General features: G+C 49.4%; 1 protein-coding gene across 1 annotated transcript in view; it reads left to right on the top strand.

Moving 5' to 3' along the window:
- LOC129207801 (TGF-beta receptor type-2-like) overlaps positions 1-22,386 on the top strand; it is a 34,673-nt gene that overhangs the window by 809 nt on the left and 11,478 nt on the right. The window contains exon 2 of the mRNA XM_054829264.1: positions 18,452-18,602. Coding sequence (XP_054685239.1) covers positions 18,452-18,602 — 151 coding nt within the window. The remainder of the gene's footprint in view (positions 1-18,451; positions 18,603-22,386) is intronic.

Genomic DNA, 22,386 nt, shown 5'->3' with positions numbered 1-22,386 from the left:
AATAAGTGCCCTGTTTAGGTTTTGGTAGCACTTCTTCAATACTGTAGATAAAACCCTCCAGCAGCACTTGAAAATGTGCCCGTCCATGGTTTAACTTCTCTTGTTTATATCTTGATGATTGTTTCATAACAGGGAATAGATTTGTATATGAGTGAGTGTTATATACACATCTCCTAAGTATGTGTGTGTGTCTTTCTGTATATACAGTGCCTATGTATGTGTATACACACATATATCCCTATGTAGTATGTATTTATATATTTGCATGGACAATGACACTTTCTACAGTGAACTCTCTTACAAACACAGACCCGTTCCTCTTGCTATAGAAATTTCAATGCAACTAAAATTGCTTTTTGCTCAAAGCGGTGAAGTAGGAAGATTACAATTCCAGTACAGTATTTTTGCATCCAAACAAAATAACCGGGGGCAGGGATCTGTATCGGCATTCACTTTACATAGGTCCCCCTATCTACAGGAATAGGGAATGAAAGAATATGAGTGGTTGGTAATTTGTGTGTAGGCAAATACAACCCTTGGTGCAACTGTTGAAGCAGAGAGACCCAAATGGGGGAATTTAGGACATAAGGTCTGGTTGCTTTTTCAAACAGTTGCAGAGATATATAGTGTTCATTATTGTAGATAATACCCTAAAGTGTGGTTTGAAATGTAGGATGCTATACTGAAAACATCCTGCTAAATTAATCACATTTGGAGCAGAACTGAAGGAATTACTACAAGGTATTATTTAAAGCACAGTCTTGGGTTGGTTTTGGTAAGAAAGAAGACCACTAATTATCCTTCAGAAATACCTAATTTTGGAGTTATTTAACTTATGGTTTCCTTTTTCTAAAAGGCAGGGGTTTAATCTGAAAGAAGCCAACCCAAAACATATCATGATTACTAAGTTCATCTGAAAGGTTATGTGAATGATACGATGACAAAATTTGCCTCTGTATGGGGAAAAAAAAATAAGCCAAGGCGCGCTCTGTCTGATTCAGCTCAACAATGATATATGTTTTCTGGAGCTACATCCACTTCCCTTGCGTATCGTGTTAAGATTGACCCTACAGTCATTCTGAGACTGTTAAAGTACCCTGGGAGCCCACTTTGCGTTGACATTGAGAGAAGGGAACAGCAAGTTCCCCAAAATGACAGAAAATACACATTTGATTGTTCTTCAAGCAACAAATCCCACCGCTCATCCGGTCTCTCTTTAAAGAGTGACGGCACTAGCTTGGTGACAGCAGCAAAGTCGCTCCTCTTAGCAGAGAGATTTAAGACTTGCCGTAGAGAAAAAGGCCCAGATTGCATCTCAGGTATCCCAGAGAAACTCCAGCTGAGCATCTTTAGGGCCTTTGCTGCTCTCCCTAAGAGTTTACACCGGGGCAGCAGAGGCCCCAATTTGTGCTCCATGCTGCCTGTCTCAATCCCTTTAATTGCCAGCATGGTTGAGTGGTCATCAGGCAGCACATCTGACTGCTTTCGTCCATACGTGATGGAAAAAAAGGACTGTAATCTGACAAACCGCTGAAATTTCAGCTACTGCATTTCCCTAACTCTCCCTGGCCAGCCCTAGAAAGGCTTCAAAATATCTATCCTTAAAGTTCTCCCCAGTGGCAGTGGTTGCTGGAGGACGGCATTTTTGCACGTCTTTCTCAGCAGAAGGTGAAGACAGCAGCTGTAGTTACACCGCTGCTAATGCAAACCCTGACCAGGGAGCAGGGAATCCTTCCAGGGCAGAGAGCTGGCGCAGTTCTGGATTTACCTAGCCCAGGACAAAAAAGTACAAGGATCATTCAGGACTGGAAAACCTGTCTTAGACTGGGGGGGTGAAGGCTTTCAGTGTCTAGTTTGGCCAGGAGAGAGTTGGGAGATGAGCTAGTCATCATCTATAACCAGGTCCCGGAGAGATGCTTTCTGGCTGAGGGCTTCCTCTTCTATGGCACGGAGGAAAAACAAGATTTACACGCTGGAAGCTGAAACCGGGCGTTTTTGTGTTAGAGCACAACACAGTAAAATTGTTCCAGCAGGTAATTACTCAGGCTCAGAATGTGGTGGATTTTTGTTGCTCAAAAGCCTTCAATGACTGCAAGACTATCTGCTCAGTAGACTATAACCTAGAAGTTACAGACATGATACAGGGATTACTGTATTGTGCATACGGAAACAGCCTTAAAGTTTATAATTAGGAGTTTTCCTGCCCTGTTTTCCATCAGAATCAGGAAAGTCTCCCTCATGCTCTGTCAGGAATAGGGCTCAGGTCAGGCCACGTAAGCATGGGGCTGAGCAAAATCTCATCTCACGGAGAGGAGAGGAAAGCACCACAACTTTCTGAGCTGTTGAGACAACCTCAGAAAACGTGACCTAAGTGTCACTGGTGTGATGACAGCTCTCACGGTGAGAAGAGCCCCAGGAGCCCAGCAGAGTGCCTTTGGGCACCCAACCTCCAAAAGAGGACGTGAAACTCAAAATCTGCCAGGGCACGTAGCACTTACCAAGAGAGAGCTGTACCCCATAGGATCTGCTGAAGCTCCACGGAAAGAAAAAGACAATTTGTGAAACAAGGGAACGTTGCAAGTCTGCTGCCCCGAGTCCAGAGTCCCCAGCTTCTGGGCTTTGGGTCTGCTTCCCCATAACTCGGTCTCCCATTAAAACGCTGGCCCATTAAAATATCCTGACATTTTTTGCCATGAGTCTCCTGGGCTCTGTCTGCCATGATCCCTCAAGGCACTTTGATGGCTCCGCAGAGAGTGCATTCAAGGGGGTATCTCTTGGTAGATGGTGGCTCTCTGAAGCCACACGCTCTTTCCTGCTTGCACAAACCAGCCCCTGTTCCCCCAGTGAGCCTCTTCAGCTAAACATATAGAGCGTATATAATCTATAAATCATGACAGGGAGCTCCGGGGCTGTCAGAAAAACATCTCTGGCTTTTGATCTGCTCAAGAAATCCCTGACCTATCCCAGGCTCCTCAGGCAGCTTGTTCAAGAAGTTGGCCTCTTATTTCTAAGGTCACCAGAGCTAAAACCAGGGGCTTGTACTGCCACCAAAACGCCGTCCGGCTCCTTGGGCAGGGGTGCCACCAGGATTGCACCCCAACACCAATGCACACACAATTCAGAGGCAAGAAGACAGAGTGAAACCTGAGCTGGGGAGAGGACGAGGACGAAGGAAGAGTCACCCTCCATTTCACAGGCAGATACATCCATTTGCAGAGCGGGGCTTTGCGGGTCCAAGGCTGAACTGGAGCAGTGGAACAGACCTCTCCTCCCAGCCTACACGGCGCATGGAGGTGGGTGCTGCCTGCCCCAGGACACATGGCTGTGGGGTCGGTTACAAAAATTCTTTGCAAGCACCACCACATTTTGCTTTGCTGTTGTTTTAAGATAGCCAAAACGCCAAGGAGAAATTATCACCCTCAAAATAAACCCCAACATTGGCTGTGTGTAGATAGCTGGGTTGGGTGCGGGTGCAGCATCCCGCTGCCCGAAGGAGAACCTTGTGCATCCTACAAGGAGGCTCAATAAGAATAAAGTTGCAACAAATTCTCCACTAAAGAAATTTAATGGGAAAGCAGAAGAAAAACCCTGAGTATGCAAAACCAGAGTCCTCTGCAGTGTTGTAAGTGGCATGAGACTTAGCAAGGCAAGTGATGGATTATTCTGAATTCATCTTTACACTTCGCCAAACCCGATGCTACGGTTTCAGCCCTTGGTGTAACTTAGACTAGCTGAAGGCTAAGAAAGCGGGCAGTGTACTGCTATCTCAGATTATGAAAGTCGGCAATTCCTCTGCCCTTGCATCTTCAGATTTGCTCAGACTTGAGGCAGGCTGAGGGGGGTTTGTGGAGGAAAGTTGGTTTTAAAATATAATTCCATAGAACTTGACATTAAAATCCATCATTTTCTTCAAAAAAAGCAAAAGCTGATTTTTGCTGTTAATGTTGTTAATCGGTATTTGATGATGGTCACAAAAATGTGTTTGTGTACTAGTAGTAAAAAAGTTCAGCCAGCTGCAATCATACTTGTAACTCCCATTAGAGATGGAGTCCTGAACAGATGTATCCCACATATTCACTGAATATGCAGAAAGCAAACATTGGCATTAAAAACAGGTGACCGGGGGCTTTTTTTCTGAGAAAGTATTCAAATCTACTGCCTGTCCTCCACAGCTTTATGTCATTCCATGTTTTGCTCCGTTGAGTTTATTTCCTCAGGACATTATTTTCCTCTTCCCTGAGTGATAACTCTTTGCAATAACATTTGCTTTCAGCCGGGCTCCGCAGTGTTGCAACTTGCCATAAACTAATGAACTCTCCCATGGATTGTCATGTTTTCAAGGAAGCGCAACATCTGATCTTTTTATTAAAAAAAAAAACAGTCCCTACCAAGGAGACAAAATCGGCAGCTCCCACACACTTTGCTCTTTTCACATCCAGCGTTCAGCACTGTGTGCCAAGTGAAAGCCTCGCGCTGGAAGGGGCCTCCGTGTAGAGGGGAGATAACGCCACTGACGGCTGCCTGCCTTATCAAACCTGTGGATTACAGCTACATTATCTCCGTGCTGGACCCCAACCATGGGATAATATTTCCTTAGGGACCTTCAGGGGGAAGTGAAGGGGTGGCTGAAAGCTGTCTTGGCCCTGCTCGCGTGCACATCCCTGAATTCAGAGATGGCTGTTGTGATCCTACCTCTGGAAAGGATCTGGTAAGGTCCATCAGAGTCGTATTTCTTGTTCGTCAGTTGGTTCATCTTTTCGTTATAGCCTGTGTAGGGCTGAAAGTCTCCTGCCAGCTGCTGGTAGCTGTCAAGATTTTAGGAGAAGCGGGAGAGCCTGCTTATCGTGCAATCCCCTCTGCAGCCCATGCTCCCACCAATTACGCCACTCCAGGACTTACCCTTTCAAGGAGCTGTTCCACTGCAGTGTTTTGCTTTCCATTGATAAGCCAGGAACACGCCTGACGAACGACAGCTGATTTATACTACGGCAAATGCATCTCGGCGTTGGGGCAATTAGTGTGGCCAGCTGTACACCGCAGCCTGCCGTCTGCATTGGATGGAGGGCTGTCGCCCACTTGGGTTCTAGCAGCTCCGAGGATGTGCCTCAACCCAAGACTAGACAAGATTATTTACAGCTGGACTCAAGATTAAAATAATAAGATTTTTTTAAAAAAAAAACAGATGTTTTCGACATTTCCGCTGTGCAATTTGCAGCTATCAGCAGAAGCAAGCTGTGATGGGGAGCTGATGTGCGGCTCCAGTGGTGGCAGCTGCTGGGTGTCACTTTGCAAAGTCCCATGCTCCAGTCCAACCCACACCTTGGCCATGACTCTGGAAGTGGTTGAAGCAGCTTCGTACTGGACATGGTCTGCCTGGTTGCATGGCAAAACCTCTCACTTTCCCATGCTGCGGATGGAGATGTTCCCTTCAGCTCCATGTCATTTACTCTCCACCAGGTCCAAAACTCCAGCCTTTCTGGGTAAGCAGAGGTCCAAAGAAAGCCATCCCCAGCAGCTTCCACCCCAGCTCCAGAGTCAGTGCTGATGAGGCCTGAAGGTGTCTGAAGGAAACACCTGCTCACCTTCACTCAGCCTCCAAAGAGCTGTTGTCCTCCCCTTGCAACATACGATGGCAAGGCCTCTGACCATGCCTGGGAGCTGGAGAGTCCGTGCCTACAGGATCATCACACCCTGCCTGCAAAGCAGTGCTGATGAGGTTGTGCCAGCAGCCATGGCAGTCAGCAAAGAGAGCTGGCTTATTGCCCTGGTCCAGGGTCCAGGCAGGGCTGAGCCCTGAAGCAGTCACCTGAAGTGACACCAACTGATGTGATCTGATCATTGATAAGGAATCTCCTTGCCACAACATCTGAGCGTCTCCTAATCCTTTCAGTTCCCCCAAACACCCCTGTGAAGATGTTCCCTCTGGGAACGACACACTTTACTTATATGTTTGCTTCTGGGAGGGCCAAAGACATCTGCTGAACTTCCTGTCCTGCTGGTTGTTACACCACTAAGAGGGGCCTTTTCCTTAGATTAACAATACAAAACCCTGAGATTTTGATACTGATCCCTTCTCACTTCAGCCGTTCCAGGCCAGAAGGCTTGACTGTGTCCTGCATTGCCTTGGTACACCGTGCACCCCATCGGAAAGATGACACTGCCAATGTGAATTCATACTGTGCCTGGCACTGGAAATCCAGAGAAGAATTTCTTCTCTTTTCCTACAAAATCAGGAACTCAGACCTCTTCCCAGGAATGGTTCTTGGGAGTGCCATGACTACAAGTGCTTTTGGGGTCTGTACAACTAATACTGATATGGATATTTCTATAAAAGATCCATTGCTGTTTTCAGGTGGTTGTTTGATAAAATGCCACCCGTGCAGAATGAATGCCCATGTGCCCTGACAAGTGTTTGAAAGAGCGGGTCACCAGTCAGCACAGCTGGAATGCAATGAGGGACATCTGTCCGATGTTGCTTGATAAAACTTCCTGCCTGGGAGACGCTGAACACCAGCATCCAGCGTGGAAGAAATTGAATCAGCCGTTGTCTTGCTGCGTAAAGCATTTTTTCCATGCTAGATCTATCCCAAAATTAGCCCCAACCAGTCCACGATAGCAAACAAGACCCTTCTTCTTACAATGGGAAGTGACACACAGAGCCATAAGCAACGAGCAGTTGAATGAATCATCTTTCTTCAAATAGACCCAGGGTACAAGCATCCACAGAAATAAGACCAATGGATCCCCTGGGAGCTCAGTTCCTGCCATGTCTTTAATATGTCAAAAGGCACTCGGTGGTGGTAGAAAATGGTCGCAGATGTTCCCACAAGAGGCACGGAATATTTGCTTGGGGGTGAGATCTCCACAGCACACGTTTACTCTCATTTTGTATATTTGCCCCGTGCTCACCTGTTTGCAAAAGACCAGCACAAGCTTTTCTTCCACGCTCGCCGGGGCTATCACCTCTGCAAAGGCTGCGGCTTGAAAGGCAGCTCTCGGGCAGGAGTACTGCTCAGCGATATTCAGACCGCGGCATGTTTCAGGAGGTATCCTGGGGCAGGACACTGAGTTGAAAAGGCAATGCGCTGCTGCAAAATGATTAGATCTCAGAGTGGGAGATGGTGAATGGAGAACATTACCCTCTTCGTCCATTCCTCCATGCTGGACGAGCAGCTTTGCACCCCGCACCTTGTCCCCTCGAGCCGCCGAGGCTCCCTGGAGCTGTGCTGCAGGTCTGCCCAGGGGCTGGGACGTGCGGGACCCCTCTCCTTGTCCTGCAAGAGGGGTCTCTGGAGAGGCATTGTGCAGACACACAAGCTCCCGTTACTTTCGTGTGCGGTGAAAAAGCACTTCAGGCCCTGTCAACAGGACTCTCGGTGCCATTCCTGCAAAAATTCTTTTCCAAAAGCCTCCCTCTGCCCTCCTGCCATAGCTCTCTTCTGCTTTAGGAAAATGGAAAATAATCAAGCAGAATTCAACCCCATAAAGCAGTGCTTTTTGGTGGGTTGCAACACAAGCTCCTTAAAAGATGTTTTTTAAGAGATCAAGACAGAAATGAAAGAGAAGAACACGCCATCTATTTATGAGTTAAATGTGGGATGCTTTAGAAAAAGCAAGAAAGTTTTTAGTGCCTGTAATCCAGGCTAGCCTCAAGTTGAAGTTCCTTCTGACAGCACAAATTACTTAATTACTGTTAGATCCGGTCTAAATGGGGGCAAAACTCGACTCTATGTAATAATTTCAACAGACATAAAGAACAAGCAGTGCTGGAACAACTTGATGACAGCACACTGATGGAGAATTAACAGAGCATCTCTGCCCCAGCAGCTCATCGCACCATCCCGTGCAAGCCTTGCCTCTCCTCGGAAATCAAAATAATATAAACGCAAAAAAATACAAACTAGTCAATCACAAAAGTCCACCCGGGAATATGAAGAGCAGCTCCAGTCTAATGTCTCTTTGTGGGCTCAAAGTCCTGCTAGCAGATGGTAAATCGAACGTGTGCCAGGAATTTCAAACACTCCTCAGGAAGTTCATCTAAATCATCAGTAAACCGTTTGCACTTAAAACAGAGTGAACCCTGTTGCCCAAATGTGACCCAGATAATGTTTCTGACATGTTTACCTATTTGGACGATGTCTTTAAATTTCACTTCCATCTATTCACGGGGATCCAGGATTCCTGCAGAGCCTGAAAAATATACATAAAACTGACTTCCAAAGTATAATATGATGATAATAGTAAAAAAAAAAACAACCCACAAAAAACCCCAGCTGTGCAGTAGTTTTACTTGGATTGCAGTAGTTAAGACAGAGCAACGTCTGCAGCTGACTTGCAGCTCACTTGCTTTTGCTGTTAGGTTGATCGCTGCTGCTTTTTCTGAGTAGAGAGATGGACTCATCTCTGTTGCATCTTCCTGAGAATGAGATGCAGAAGCTGCAGTTAAATAAACCACATACAAGATTTACTGTTGGTGGCTCCAGAGAAACAAGAGCAACAAAAATGAGGACAACAGTATTGTGGAGTTGGTTGACTCTTACCTTCTGCTGTTCAGCTCCCAGACCTGCAAGTGCTGTTAAATCCTCAGCAATTTCTGCAACGACTTGCGACAAGATGAGCTCAAACCACCCGTGCGTGGCCAGGCTATGACTCCTTCTCCCAAGCAGCATGGGAGGGGGGAAGACAGACTCATTGTTAAGACCAGGATTTAGTCAAAACTGGATCACTGCAAAGCATTCTTCAAAGGGCTGAAATGTCAGAGCCCTCTGAAAATGTGGTGTGTGAATCCCCAGTCATCAGAAGGCACTTTCCACAGGGGACGTGCTAGCTTAGCCTTAGCAAACCCCACCGGCAGCCTACACACCCCATGCTACAGCATATGCTAATGCACCGCTTTACCCTGCAAAATCCCAGATAAGCAGAGGCGCCGGCAGAGCTGCTAAAATTGCTTATGAACGTTGTACTCAGCAGTTTTCCCCCTCCTCATATCTTGAATAAATTGCTGTGCTTTCCATCCACCGGGAGAAATGGCACGTTCCTCTTGCGCGCCGTCTGGGCTGGTGGGAGTTGCTGCGGCTGTGGGGCCGGGGTGTGATGCTGGTGGAGGTAAACACATGGGACTGGGTGTATATATGGTTTTTCCTTGAGTGTCTCTATGGTTTTTCCTTGGGCTGACCCCTGGCTGTAGGATTAGTTTTTCCCCTCCCAGCCCCCAAACGTGTTGAGGCTGCGCTGCCGGCTTGGCTTGCTCACTCAGCCAATGCCACGCGTGGGTAGGAAGGACAGTAAAAGATATGAACGGAGTGGGGGCAGTAGGTGCAGTGAAAGGGACTTGTTGCCAGCTGAGATCTTGTGTTGCACCTTCAGACACAGGACGGCCGTGAGCCTTGGTTGGCATCATAGCCCCTCGCGTCTGACTTTCAGAGCCCAGTACTTCACCAGCGGCTGGCGAATGCCTAATGGAGTAAGCACGGTTATTACTGGGCAAAGTCACCGCTGCTTTTGCCTGCCAGGGCAGTTTTTGCCTGACGTGGTGACGGCTCTGGAGGTACCGGCTGGAATTACACAGCAACCCACAGCAGCCAGCACACTCTCGGCACTTAGGGAGTGAAAAACCCCTGTGTTAAGCTGTCATCCTGTGCGACTTCAGGGACTCTGCGCTAACCTTCAACCCCGCCTTGGGCCACCTTTTTGATGAAGGCTGTGGGGCATCAAGTACTCCTGCAGACCTCGTCCCTGCTCATCTCCTGAGGGGATAAGCGAGCCTCCAGAACAGTGGACAAACCTCTAACTTGTGGGTTCCCACCTGTTTTTAGGACAACTTTGCTCATCTAGCGAGTGAGCACAAGGCTGGGTGCAGTGGTGACACCCATGTGGAGCCGTGAACGTGCTCACCAGCATTGCCTTTAGGGTCATCCTGTCCTGCCCCATCACCATCCATCGTCTGCCCCTGGGATCACAGCTTGGTTCCATCTTTATGTTCAAATTGCAGCCTGGCAAGTGGCAAATGCTGTTACATGATCCATCAACCCAGCCAGGTCTAATTCAGCAATTCAGCTTAACTTCAACTTAGCTGCTTGCCTGGGTGAAGCACGTGCTTGGGTGCTTTAGGGGCTTACTGAAAAATAATGCAAACAACATGCAACCGGGTATCCCCCAGCCACCGACTTTACTGACATTTCAGTGAAGTGCATCGGTAAAATGGATTCAGAAATACACACAACATTTTCAGACATTGCTGAATGTTTCACAGACACTGAGAAAAACAAATGAAATAGTGCAGGGCCACTAGTGTTTTAGCCATTGCATGTTCCTCCATCTCAACATCTCTGGTTGCAAACTGGTGTTAATGGGAAGTATGTTGTCTGTAACACCAGAAAGAAGAGTGCTCCTGAAAGAGCTCAGAGTCTAATGGGGGTTTAGTTTTTGCCTCACCTGGTAGTTATAGTCCTTCCAAAGCTGAGCAAGGGCAGAACATCCTCCCCATCATGTTGGGCTGGGTCTCGTTGGGTTTCAGGACCTCAGGACTGCAGAGCTGGCTTGCTTTGTTTTTCAAATTTTAATGCCAAACTTTCCTTGGCAAGTAATTTCCATCTTTGAAAGAATTCTCTGACTAAAAGAGAAACGACGTGCCAGCCTAACACGTTTCAAGGAGCAGCAGAAATCCACAAAGATGCCTAAAAATAATTAAGTGAAATAAACTTTATCTTCATCATTTCATGCGGAGAATAAACAGAGAGGATTTGCTTGTAACGCCCCATCATGTACAACATGCGATTTTTCCATAACTCTTTTCTAACGGTTTGCATGAGAGCCCGGATGCAAAGTAGCCGCGTGGAGATGGGGAAGATCCTCCAGGAATTGCTTTGCATGTGGAAATGAATTTCAGTTCGGCCACTTCAGAATGTTTTTTTTGTTTACTTTCCACTGACATGAAATCAGCCGCGATTGCGTCGCATGCGGGATTGGTTAGCCGGTTACATAATGCTTAATAAATCCAAGAGAAATAATATAAAACACATCACCCAGTCCGGGAAGAGTAACAGTATCTCAGCTGGTGTCACTAACTCTCCCGGCCCAGGCATCGGCGAAGCATCTGAGCTGATGCTGAGGGCATGTGGGGCTGTGCTGCTGTGTGATAAATGTGATTGGGAAAAATGCTTGTGGCATGTTCATAAGCCTTGAAGACAGACAGATTGCCCGAGCAGACCACGTGTAATGGTGTGCCGAAAAGCAGAGCTCTCACGCCCATGGGAGGACAGCTCACCCCGTGCCGCAGCGCAAGGCAGGCGCGTGCTCACGCGCCCAGCTCCAGCTGTGTCTGCTCCTCGTGTAAGGTATTTCTTCACCCTATTACTTTTCCTCTGGGTACTTCGTAAAATCATAATGGCCCTGTAAACAGAAAGAGCAAGATTTGGCAATTAAATTATTTACTACAGATTATTTCCGCAGTGGTGGTGTGGAGGAGAGAGGACATCGTGCTGAGATGTCAGCGCTGGTGGTCCCTGGGGAGCGAGAACCAAGGGAGATGACCCAGGATGGGGCTGCCAGGCTAAACATGGAATGATGGTGCTGAAGTGTACCCCAAAAAATGGGGTGTGCAGGAAAAGTGCAGGTACCTCCGGCTCTGCAGGGCCATCGCCCCAGCTCTCCCAGGAAAGCTGTCCAACCCACGGATGCATTGCCCCAAGCACCCTCCACTGCTTTGCACGGACCAGCTCTTCTCCTTTCCCGCGTTTCCCTGCCCGCTCTGCTCCCCCACTGTGGTTAAAGACCCTGTGGTTAAATACCAACAGAGGAAAAGCTGGGGACGAAGGGGTTAATTACTACAGGCTCAGCGCAAGCCAAGTCTGTAAGTGACTCCCTATTGCTGTTTCGAAAAGAGGCTGCCTGGAAAGGGAAAGGAAAAAAAAAAAAAAAAAAAAAGAGAGGTTTACTTTACAACCATCATTATTTCATCTGCAGAGTTTATACAATGGAAAATAAAAGCCAGCATATGCGAAGTCAAATCATTTCTGTTTCATTAATGGTATGGAAATCGTTTTGTTTTTATAGGGGAAAAACAAATGTGAACTTGATGTGTGTGTGTGTGCGCGCGTATGCAAGTCCCTTCATTGCAAAGGGCAGAGCAGTGAAATCCAGAAATAAAAAATGACTCAGAGGCCGTAGGATCTATGAGTCAGTTGAGCTGTTGTTGTTTTTAAACACAAGGAAAGCACAATATGGCAGATAATTGCCCATGCAGCCCTCCCGTCGCGCGTGTCCCTGCCAGCCCAGCCGTCCTGCGGCGGCACGCCTGCTCCCTGCTAGCCTGCGCCGGCCGGACCCTGCACCAGCACCCAGACCTGCGGGACAAACAAGGGCCCAGAGGAATGGAGCTCAGAGCAGGAGCAGCTTTTGGGGACAGAAAGTGAAATCTGGGGCAGGAAACTTGAGATCTGCTGGAGGGGAAGCATCTTGTTGAGGGTGGAGGAGAAGGGTCCCTGGTGTTACCTAATTTCAGCGCCCTGGGCATAAGCAAGATGGGATGTCACAGTGGATGGAGGAGATGAGCGGCTCCAAGGGCAGACAGAGGAGCATGGGATCAGGCACGCTTCCCCTGTCCTTGCCCGCAGGCACAGACATCAACTGACCAAAATCAAGGAGAAACCACTCCGGCCAAATCCTCCCCACAGAGCACTGGGCATCCAGCTCACCCGGACGGTGCCGGCTTTGTTGGGGCATGACCCTGGGGTACCTCTGTATGAAATGTCCCAACGTCCCGAAAGCAGAGTCATTGTGCCGACGCACAGGCAACTTGTGAAAGGTACCCAAGAAATACCGGAGATTACCAAAGCAGAAGGACGGACAATATTCTGCAGACCTCGTCTCTCCCCGGGGTGAAGTTAGATCATGATGTAATTTAAGCATCTGAAAGAGATTGGAGAAGTCTGCTGGTACAATCCATACCCAATTTACTTTGTAATGGGACTAAGCAGTATTTGCTAAACACTTAATTTAAAGGGATATTTTCACAAAGGAAAAATAAGTGGTGGAATAAGTCAGTTACCAGCCTGTTTGAAGAAGGTCCAAGCAAACCAGAAATGTATACTGCATGTCTTTCTGGCACCAGGAAACACTGATGTCTAACGCAATCAAAATCAGCCCCTTTTTATTCACCAGGAAACTTTACTGGCTCATTCCCTGCTCCATACTGTACTCTGCCAAGTACGGTATTTATTATGCAGGACGACGTGGGACCACATACCTGAGGGCAGAGCCTGGTCCTGTGCAGTGTGAGCGCTGCTGGGTTTCCTGTGGGAGCCAGGGGCTTGTGCCTCGTAGGGGCAAAAAATGGGATAATAAGTTTTTTCAGCTCCACTTGGTCTGCCCTGCCTCTCCTACGAAGAAAGCATTTGTAAAACCTCTTTGGTTCAGCAGCTGAAAGTAGCACCAGATCCCACTACTGGAGAACAGAACTGTGCTGGAGGAAACCAAACTGCACCCGAAATAAAAATACCACCGCTTGAGGTCTAGTTCCGGGGAGATCCTGTAGCACTGCAGGGTGCTGCAGCAAGACCGGGCACTTTCCAACAGATCAGATCTAGCTCAAGCCAGAGCTGACTGCGGGAAATCTGGGACCTCTGTTACACAGGTCATGCAGGAGAATTGCAATGGGGACTCCTGACCCTGCATAGGATCTCCTGGAAATAAGGGATGTAGGAATTGCCCTGACGTAGCCCATCCGTGGCACTGATGGTTGCTTTGTGAGGGAGGCAGCTCAGGAGTAACCTGCCGATGGAGAACACCAAGGTCCTGGTGTTCTCACGTGGGTCAGCAAGAGAGTGGAGCCCATCAGCCCTGCTGTTGTTTTCATCTTAAAAACAAGTACTCTATATAATAGGGAAGGAATTTGTTTGTTCTCGTAATAATTTTATGAGAGGCTCTGTTACTGTGTAGTCATGTCATTAGCCATGGATGACAGCCCAAGGCAAAGCCAAACCCTGAACTCGGCAGCGGATGAAGGACTCGCCACTGAGCCCAGGCTCACCCAGGTGGGAAAGCCGGTCCCAGCGCAGGTTGGGTTTCCATCAGGGCACCTACCCGGGGCTTCCCAGGAGCAACGTGGCTGCAGGGTTGAGATACAGGTGCTCCCCGATCCTGTGTTTAAGCGTGCTGCTGATTAGAGAAAGCCTCAGAGCATGGCAGCTAATCTCCCACGCCTTAGTCTCGCCGAGCGCGAAGCCTGGGGATTACAGGTTGCCTGACCTGCGTGGAAAAGATGGTGCAGAGAGGTCCTGGAGCTGGGAGGCCCTCTGTAGTGGCTGAGTTAGCATCAGCCCCACTCTGGGGTGCTTAGATACACACAGAAAAGAGAGGGTAGACCTCAAGGTAAAGCATTTATGACCTAAAAAATTATCAATTATCTTTCTCCTTGTAAAATGAAAGCAATTCAAGGGCAAGTTGCCCTTAAATTGTGGAAGGTCCCCTTCCACCTTGGGAGGGAGAGAGCTGGAGGGGTGCAAGTGCCTGAGCATCTCACACCAAACGCTTTTCCTTAAGCCCATCTGGTGTTTAGTTGTCACAAAACAGCATGCCAGAGAGAATATTTGAGAACTAAAACCGCTCATTCTGCCCCGCAGCAAAAATGAATTGCCTGCACGTGACATCGCTTTGGTTATGAAGCACTTTCTCCTTCCCTCTAACAAGTGCACCGTGCCTCCACCTCCATGCACCCCAGGCTTGCTCCTTACTGATTCGTCCTCCCTGCAGCATGCAGAAAACTGGAGCCAAAGTTAGGTGGTAGTTGACCTGCCTGCTATCCGGGGCTGCATTGGTAGAGACAAGCTAATTAGAGCCCTATTTATCCCGCCGGGCACTTACAGCTGCAGTCACCCTTGGCAGCTGAGCACCTGGCAAGTGAGCAAAAAGCTCATCTGCTGCGAGCTGACTGCTTCCGTGGCTGCAATGGTGGGACTGGTATGAAAGTCTCTTGGAGAGCTGTTTTAGATGACTCTTTTATGGGGGAAGACTACGGTCTTGGGCCTTGCAGGTGGCCAAGTGGAGAGCGTGGATGTCCTGAGGGCAATGAGAGGCTGGAGGGCTGCCCCAACGTGCATGAAAAAACATCCCGATGTCCTTGGGTGGTGGTACCACCCCTGCTGCTCTTGCAGGAGAGACTCAGACACTTTTGGTGTAGGTTTTTCCTTTACTCCTCTGCTTGAAAATCATCTCATATTCCCTCAATAACCTCTCTGGGGTCCCAGTTATAGATACCAGAAGACTTGATCCCGTTCTTGTGCACGAGAGAACAAGCCTTCCTATTGATAGTAAGCCAAGCCCACTGTAAGCCCACCTATCGGTGACTTCAAACCGTCTCTCCAACTGTCGTTCCACAATAACTTTGACTAACTGTACTATTTATTGGCTCACATCACATCCTTATGGCTTCAATTTATTTTTGGAAAACTCAACCCACATTTAATTAGTTTATAGTTTGTTCCAAGTTTTGCTTATCCAGCTTTTTTTTGTCCTTTTTTTTTTTTTTTGAAGTTTGTATTTTGATGTTTAGCATTTGTCTTGGCAACATCTGGAACCCCTTTATGGGAGTGTATTGTTACTTTTACTGCTCGTGCAGCTTTATTAAATCATCCGAGTATTAATATTGAAAGTGTTCATCTGGGTCTAATCAGGGCCAAGATGAGTGATGTGGCAGTTAAATTGTACCTACGAGCTAATGGTTCAAGGACACAAAGTCCTCAAGAAACTTGCAGCGGGCTTTGTGCTCTTCTTCTTAGCTTCCTAGGAGAAGAAGGGGGGAAAAAAAAAAAAAAAAGAGATATTCCTGCTCTGACCTTTCTTACAGAGCAGATAACAGAATCACAGCCTGAGCTAGTTTAGAACAATTTGTCTCCAAAGAATTTTGTCCGGTTACTGCTATATTTCTGGATCTCGTTTCCATATTTAACTCTTTCATCTGCCCTGGCTTCTCTGCTCTTGCAGTGCAAACAACTGCCAAGTCAAGATCCCCACCACGCGTGCCAGTACAAAACTGCTGGGGCTGCTGTTTTGCTTCAGGAAAACCCTCAATATAAATAAGTAAATAACATACCTGGTGGGTATAAATGCACAAATGACAAACTCCACCGTTCTTCTGCATCAGCAACATCTACAACCGGGATTTGTCCGTTTGCTTCTCCTCCGCCGGGCCCCCAGATGTCCCCAGGATGATGGTGCTAAGCCCACCGTCCTGCGCAGGCGTGCTGCGAGCACAGCACCAGGCAGGGCATGGACGGGTTGAGCTGAAGGTGTGAGAGAAGAAATATGGCAGCAACACCACCAGAGCACAGCTCCAGGTGTGGTAGGGCTGGGGTTTGGGGGGAGAAACCAATTCACCTTCAATTCTCTGTTCCCACGTAATACCACCGATGGAGTTTGTAGAGTGCAGCGGCTGTTGCTGTAGATTGAAAGCCCCACGCAAATGCCGGGCTTCATTTCTGATCTACATCCAAAAACTCTCATCTTTGAGAGGAGTTTTGCCCAGGATCCTGCGAGTCCTGCCCCAGCAGAGCAAGGTGGGGAGGTGAGGGTGGCTGGCGCTGGCTGCAGGCGCTTCAAATCACAGCTGAATGCACGATTTCAGTAGGTAACCCCTGGATGGGTGTAGGGTGTTGTTGAAGTCACCCACAAAATCCCCAGGTGCCTCAGCAGGGCCAGAGCAGCCCCAGGGATGGGGTGGATGCTGAGCGAGAGGTTGTGGGCAGCATCCTCACCTGCTCTGCTCCTGGCTCCCTGACGCCTTGCACAACATGATCCCTGCTGAGCCACGTTTTAAGCCTCGTATGGGTCGTTTAACCCAAAATTTCCTCCTTCCAGCCTTCAGATGCAACAGGCTTTTCTTCCACAGCCAGGTTTCCCCTCCGCCGTTAACCTTGGCCCTACGTACGAGGCCACGGGAGCTTGTAAATGGTTTATTTCTGTGCGGGAGCCTTCCAGCAGCACTTTTATGGCTGTCGCATGGAGGGGGGTCTGGGCCGGCGAGGGAAGCAGAGCAAGCACATGAGATGCTGTCAGAGTGGGCTGCACACCCCGGATTTGGGAAGCAGATAAGTTAAAAATCCCTTTTTGCTGTTGGGACAGTATATGCGTTACAAAGGAAAGGGACCGTAGGCTCGGCCGTTGGCCATGGGCAGGTCACAGATGTGACCACCAAGAATGCGGGAAGGTCCTGCAGGTTGCCCACAGCCCCAGGGTGCCCATGGGCGTGCTCCTCTATCAGCAGGGCCGTGCTTGCAGGGGCTGAGGCTTCGCAAGCCACAGTCGAGGATTTTGCAATTTGTTTCTTGTTGGAACTAGCAGCTGGTGATGGAAAACCCCTGTGACGGCTGCTGCAGCGCAGGGAGCCACGACTGCCCTTTTCATAGGGGCTGGGAGCACCCAGCGCTGCCAGGCAGCTTGGAGAAGCATGGATGGCCCAAACCTTCAAAAAAATCAGCTGCTGTATTTCAGGTTCCTACCTGAACACTCTGGACTGTATTTATTAAATAAAAATTTATAAATATATATTTCTACATAAGCCACTTAGTGGCTTCATTTTTTTTTTCCCCCTAAAAAAAGGACATTTAGCAGCCTTAAAACAGGAAGTTTAAATTTAGCTGGGATTTATCCCTTAACCAAGCATAGTTCATTCACCCTTTGTACAAAAATAGAGATAATTTTATGCCCGTGAGATACACGCAGAGCGGCTCACATGGGCAGCAGTTATTCCTGCTGCTGCGGCCGGATCCGGCGCTCCAGGGGCAGGAGAGCAGCCGGTGCGGGGCTGGGGCAGAGCGGGCAGCGGAGGGAGCAGCTCCCGTTGCCCCAGAGCTCGGGAAGTCTCAACCCACTGTTTATTGTGGAAAAGACAGATGCTTGGGGAGCGGATGGCAAACACATTTCCTGGCTTGGGCTTGTTGAACGGGCAGAGGGAGGATGAGGAGGCAGCAGGAGGGGAGGGAGCTGCCCCAGCCTGGCCATGCATCCCTCCCCAACACCTCTGTTCCTCCAGGGAGGGGAATAAAGTCCTCAGGCTTGCAGAGCCCTGGAGATGTCCCTTTTCGGGCACTGCATGCACTCAGGATGAGGGGAGATGCTGATTTGAGCCTAGGTTGTAGAGGAAAAAATAAACTTCCCCTTGATGATACACAGTACAGGAAACACGGAGGGAAAATGAGGTTCTTTGCAGCTTCCCATGCTCTGCAAAGCTCTCGTCTGGCAGGACCTGCCTCCGCGCCGCCGGCACCCCTCCATCTCCTCTAGGCTTTGGCATAATCTAAAGCACGTTTGACCAAGCAATGGAACAAAATGAAAGCTGTAAACAAATGCATGGAGAAATAGGGTCAGTTCGGGCTCCTTCTCCACGGGTGGTGCGAATCGCTGAGAATCGTTAGTGGTTATTTTCCCTCACCCCCACTGCCTCTCTGCCCCGCAGCCTGCTGTGCCAGTGCCCGCCGCAGCCTGAAGACCAACCTCTGCAAGTGGTGCGACTCCACGCCGCCGGCTTGCGAGGAGAAGGTGTGCTACAGCAACTGCAACCTCAACTCCTACTGCGAGGACCCCTACGAGATCTGCGTGGCCATATGGTAAGCAGCAATCCCCTCGTCAAGGGGGGACGTGGGGCAAAAAGGGGTTTGCGGGGCAGCAGCTCATGGGAACGCACATGTATGTACCCCTGCACTTGAATTATTGCCCATTAAAATAATTCAGGAGTTTCTCTTCCTCCCCTTTTGACTCCATTATAACAAAATCACAATTTGCAGTAAAAAATTATTTGGTCTGCCCTATAATTAGCACTGGTTTATTTTCTAAATAAATTAAGCATTTAAGTGCCTCACACAAAATGTAGTAAGTTTGCCTTGGGACCTCTAAACCCCCATAAACCCCTGAATTTAGCTTTACAGGCTGCACCCACCAGGCAACACCAGCAGCCCTGACCCCCAAACCCATGATGTCCCACCGCATCAGGCTGGTGAAACCCTGGTTCACGTGTGGGGGCGCAGCCGAGGTCTGTCCCCATCCAGCGCATGGATGTCTGACCTGGTACCGAACTGGGGTTTAACCTACCTCCTTCCCATCCCCTGGGAGCAGCCCTTTTCTCTTTCTCCTGGAGATGCCTGGAAGGGAAACACAATCTTGCATTTCAGGCCAAGCGTACGCCGCATCATTTGCCCGGAAGAGTGCCTCCCCCAGCTTTTTTGGTCCCCATGAGCACAACTAAAAAAAAAACCCCATCCATTTTGGGTCTACCCAGAGTGATTTTCTCCTCTTTCCCTTTTAATTTGGCTGCCAAAGTGAAAGCCAGCCAAGCACTTATCGCTAGGCTTTATCTCAACCTGCTAATTAGTGTGAATGGCTGCACGCCCCGCATTCAGTAGGAGTTTGCCTCAACATAATTGTTGCATTATGGTCTTGAAAAAAACAAAACACAAAACCAAAGGAAACCCAAATAAACAGACAAACAAAATCCACCCCCTGGTCCAAATTCCCCTACATGCACATGGGGAAGCCGCCTTAAATCCTGGGTAGGCAACCCAGCATCTTGCTGGGTTTTCCTCTTGAGAGCCTACATGTACGAGAAAAAGCAAGATCCCTGCAGCATAAATCCCCAACACCAGGAAAACAATCCCACGGCACAGGATGGGGCTGCACCCTGCATCATGTATCGGATGGGGTGAGGCAGCTGTGGGGTCGCAAATAACCTTCTGGCCCCACAGCCTCCTCCCAGCATCTCCCACCCCATCCTGAGATTAAGATCTCTTCAGGCAGGGCTCACCTCCAAGCCAGCTTCACTGCCCGTTGCTCACTTGCAGAGGCATATTTGAGTCATCTGAACTTGTTCTGTGTGGGTATCACAGTCACAGCAGCAGCTTTGGCTCCATGCTCATGAGCAACATGCTCACGTCCTCCAACATGCCCAGCCTGGGCAGCCCACGGAGGAGAGATCACACCCTCCTGGGACTCTTCAGCTGGAAGCTCTTCTGACAAGTTACCTGGGAACCCCAAGAAAGCGTGGGGAGCACTGAAACTAGGGGACTTTACCAGAAAGAGGATGACAAATTTGGGTTCTTCCCCCCGCTTTTATGTCTGACTTCCCAGCTGACCCTGAAGGCATCGTGAAACCTCTCCATACCATCACCCTCCCACTCTGCACAGCTAGGTTGGGAAGCAGAGGCTGTCCCTGGAAAAGTAATTAATAGTTGTAATTTCCTTCGAACACCCCCAGGAGTAGCTGCAATGCTCACCAGCCGCTCGTAGCCTTTGCGGGGCTGGTCATTCCCCACCACTCGCCCTCGCCGCGGGGCTGCCCTGCAAACCCGACCAGTGCCAGGTTATCCTGCCTCCTCCAGGGAAGGCTCCAGAAATGAGGGTCAAACCCTGGCACTCTGCTCTCAGTTCTTAATTAGGTCTTAATTATGCACTGGCTCTACAAGGCAGGTGCTGGTGCTGATCCTCCCCGAAGGAGAAGGGCTGCATCGCAGGTTGCGTTTCCCCAGTGATGCCGGCGGCGCAGGAGCCGTCTGGCCCCGAGCTGCCCAGTGTGTCTTGTGTGCCATGCCAGCAGCCTGAATTAGCTCTGCTCTGGCTGTCCAAGGGCGAGAGGCTCCATGGTGACCCCAACAGCTGCCTCCTAATCCCGTCTCCAAGATCCAGCTCCTTTCAGCTGCCACCATCTGCCCCACACAGGGACATAACCCAGTTCATGCTTGGCCATTCCTAAATCCACCTGGGCACCCTAGATTTTGACGATCTCTACCAGCTGCTCCCCAAACCTCTTCCCTCACCCAGCCTGGTAGACAGCAGGTGGAGATGAAGCCATGGGTCCAACAAGGACAACTCCACCACTCACCAAAAGACGGGAGCTCCCACACACAGGGACACGGCTGTGCCAGACCCTGTAGCCAAGCCCCCTCACGCTGAGCCAACGCTGCCCGAATCCGTTGGGAGAGCTGAGGTTTTCCAGCAAAACGAGCACCCTATGCTTGAGGAGTCAGACAACAACCAGAGCCAAACCCATCCTTTTGCTCCACACGTGACACTTTTCCATGGCTTTAATGGGAACCCAATCTAGGTGCTGCTGAACAAAAAATGTGGCATGTGAGAAAGACCTAACCTGGCTGCTGAGCATTGGTGGTTAAATTTTGGTTAAAAAAGCTATAAGGACATTGGCAGTATGGAGCCTGGTGCTACAAGCCACATTTCAGTGAGTAACTGGAGTTTCATGAATGACACCTTTTGGTAATAGGCCTTGAAATATTTCACCTGTTCTCACCGTGCTTGCTGAATGCTGTGTGCAGTTAAACGCAGCACGGGTGCTGAGATATTTTTCATCTTCACTCCAGAAGAGGAAAAATCTCTTGGGAAGCCTTCACCCCATCTCTCAGCCAGTGGGAGGGACACCTTGGTCTCCCCTGGCTGATATTGTGACCATCTTTGATCTGAGGGGTGTTACACAGAGCTGAAGAAGCACGCAGTGATTAAAAAAAAAGAAAAAAAAAAGCAAGTCTGTCCTTTCTTTTTGAAACAAAGAACAAATTCCCTAGAAATGCCAAGAAATTATGCTTCTACCTCCCTCTTAATTATCTAAATGGAAATAAGGAGGAGTTAGGACTTATTTACCATCGCAGCCCTGGCTGTGCTGAGCCCCAGCGCTCCTCTGCCCCAGACCCGATGAGGACCGGGACATCACCGGGTGGCACAGCAGGCTTCATCTGTAGTTGCTCGGTGCCTGAAGCTGTGGTACGAATGCAGACACAGCCCCACGGTCCAGGAGTTGTATCACCTTCACATTATAATTTGGCAGCTCCAAAGGTCAACCGCTTCTAGAAATAGCCCCGGCCAGCGACTGAAGGGCTCTGCTGCCGCAGGTCACCGGAGGCAGGAGCAAACGGCCCTGCAAGGACAGGCCGCGACAACCAGCAATTAGCGCAGGGAGAGCACAGGGGACGAGACAGCGCTCATGGGCCGCACCTGCACGCGCGAGTGAGAGGAGCCGGGGGGGGGGGGGGGGGGGGGGGGGAGGGCACAAGCCAAGCAGTTGCTGGTGAGCAGGCGTTTCAGCCCCCCCACCTCTCCCCTGCACAGGTGAAATTTGGGCAGCGGAGACCCGAGCCCCTGCTGAGGTAGAGATGCTACGACTTGTGTCGCAGCAGAGGTGACGTGCGAGGTGGGACCCTCATTTTCAAGGGTTTCCTTAGGACCTTACAGCCCCCAAACCTGCTGGGCTATGGTAAAGGGGGGATTTTGCCCCAAATCCCGCTCAGGGCACTCAGCCTTAGGGTTGGGACTACCTGATCCAAGGCATGATTATGAACTGGTGAATTATCTACTGGAAACAAACAGAGTCTCTGGCTCACATCCTACTACTGG

This window comes from Grus americana, chromosome 6, assembly GCF_028858705.1.
Source record: "Grus americana isolate bGruAme1 chromosome 6, bGruAme1.mat, whole genome shotgun sequence".
NCBI classification, from domain to species: Eukaryota; Metazoa; Chordata; class Aves; order Gruiformes; family Gruidae; genus Grus; species Grus americana.
This window is presented reverse-complemented; position numbering and strand designations above follow the sequence as displayed.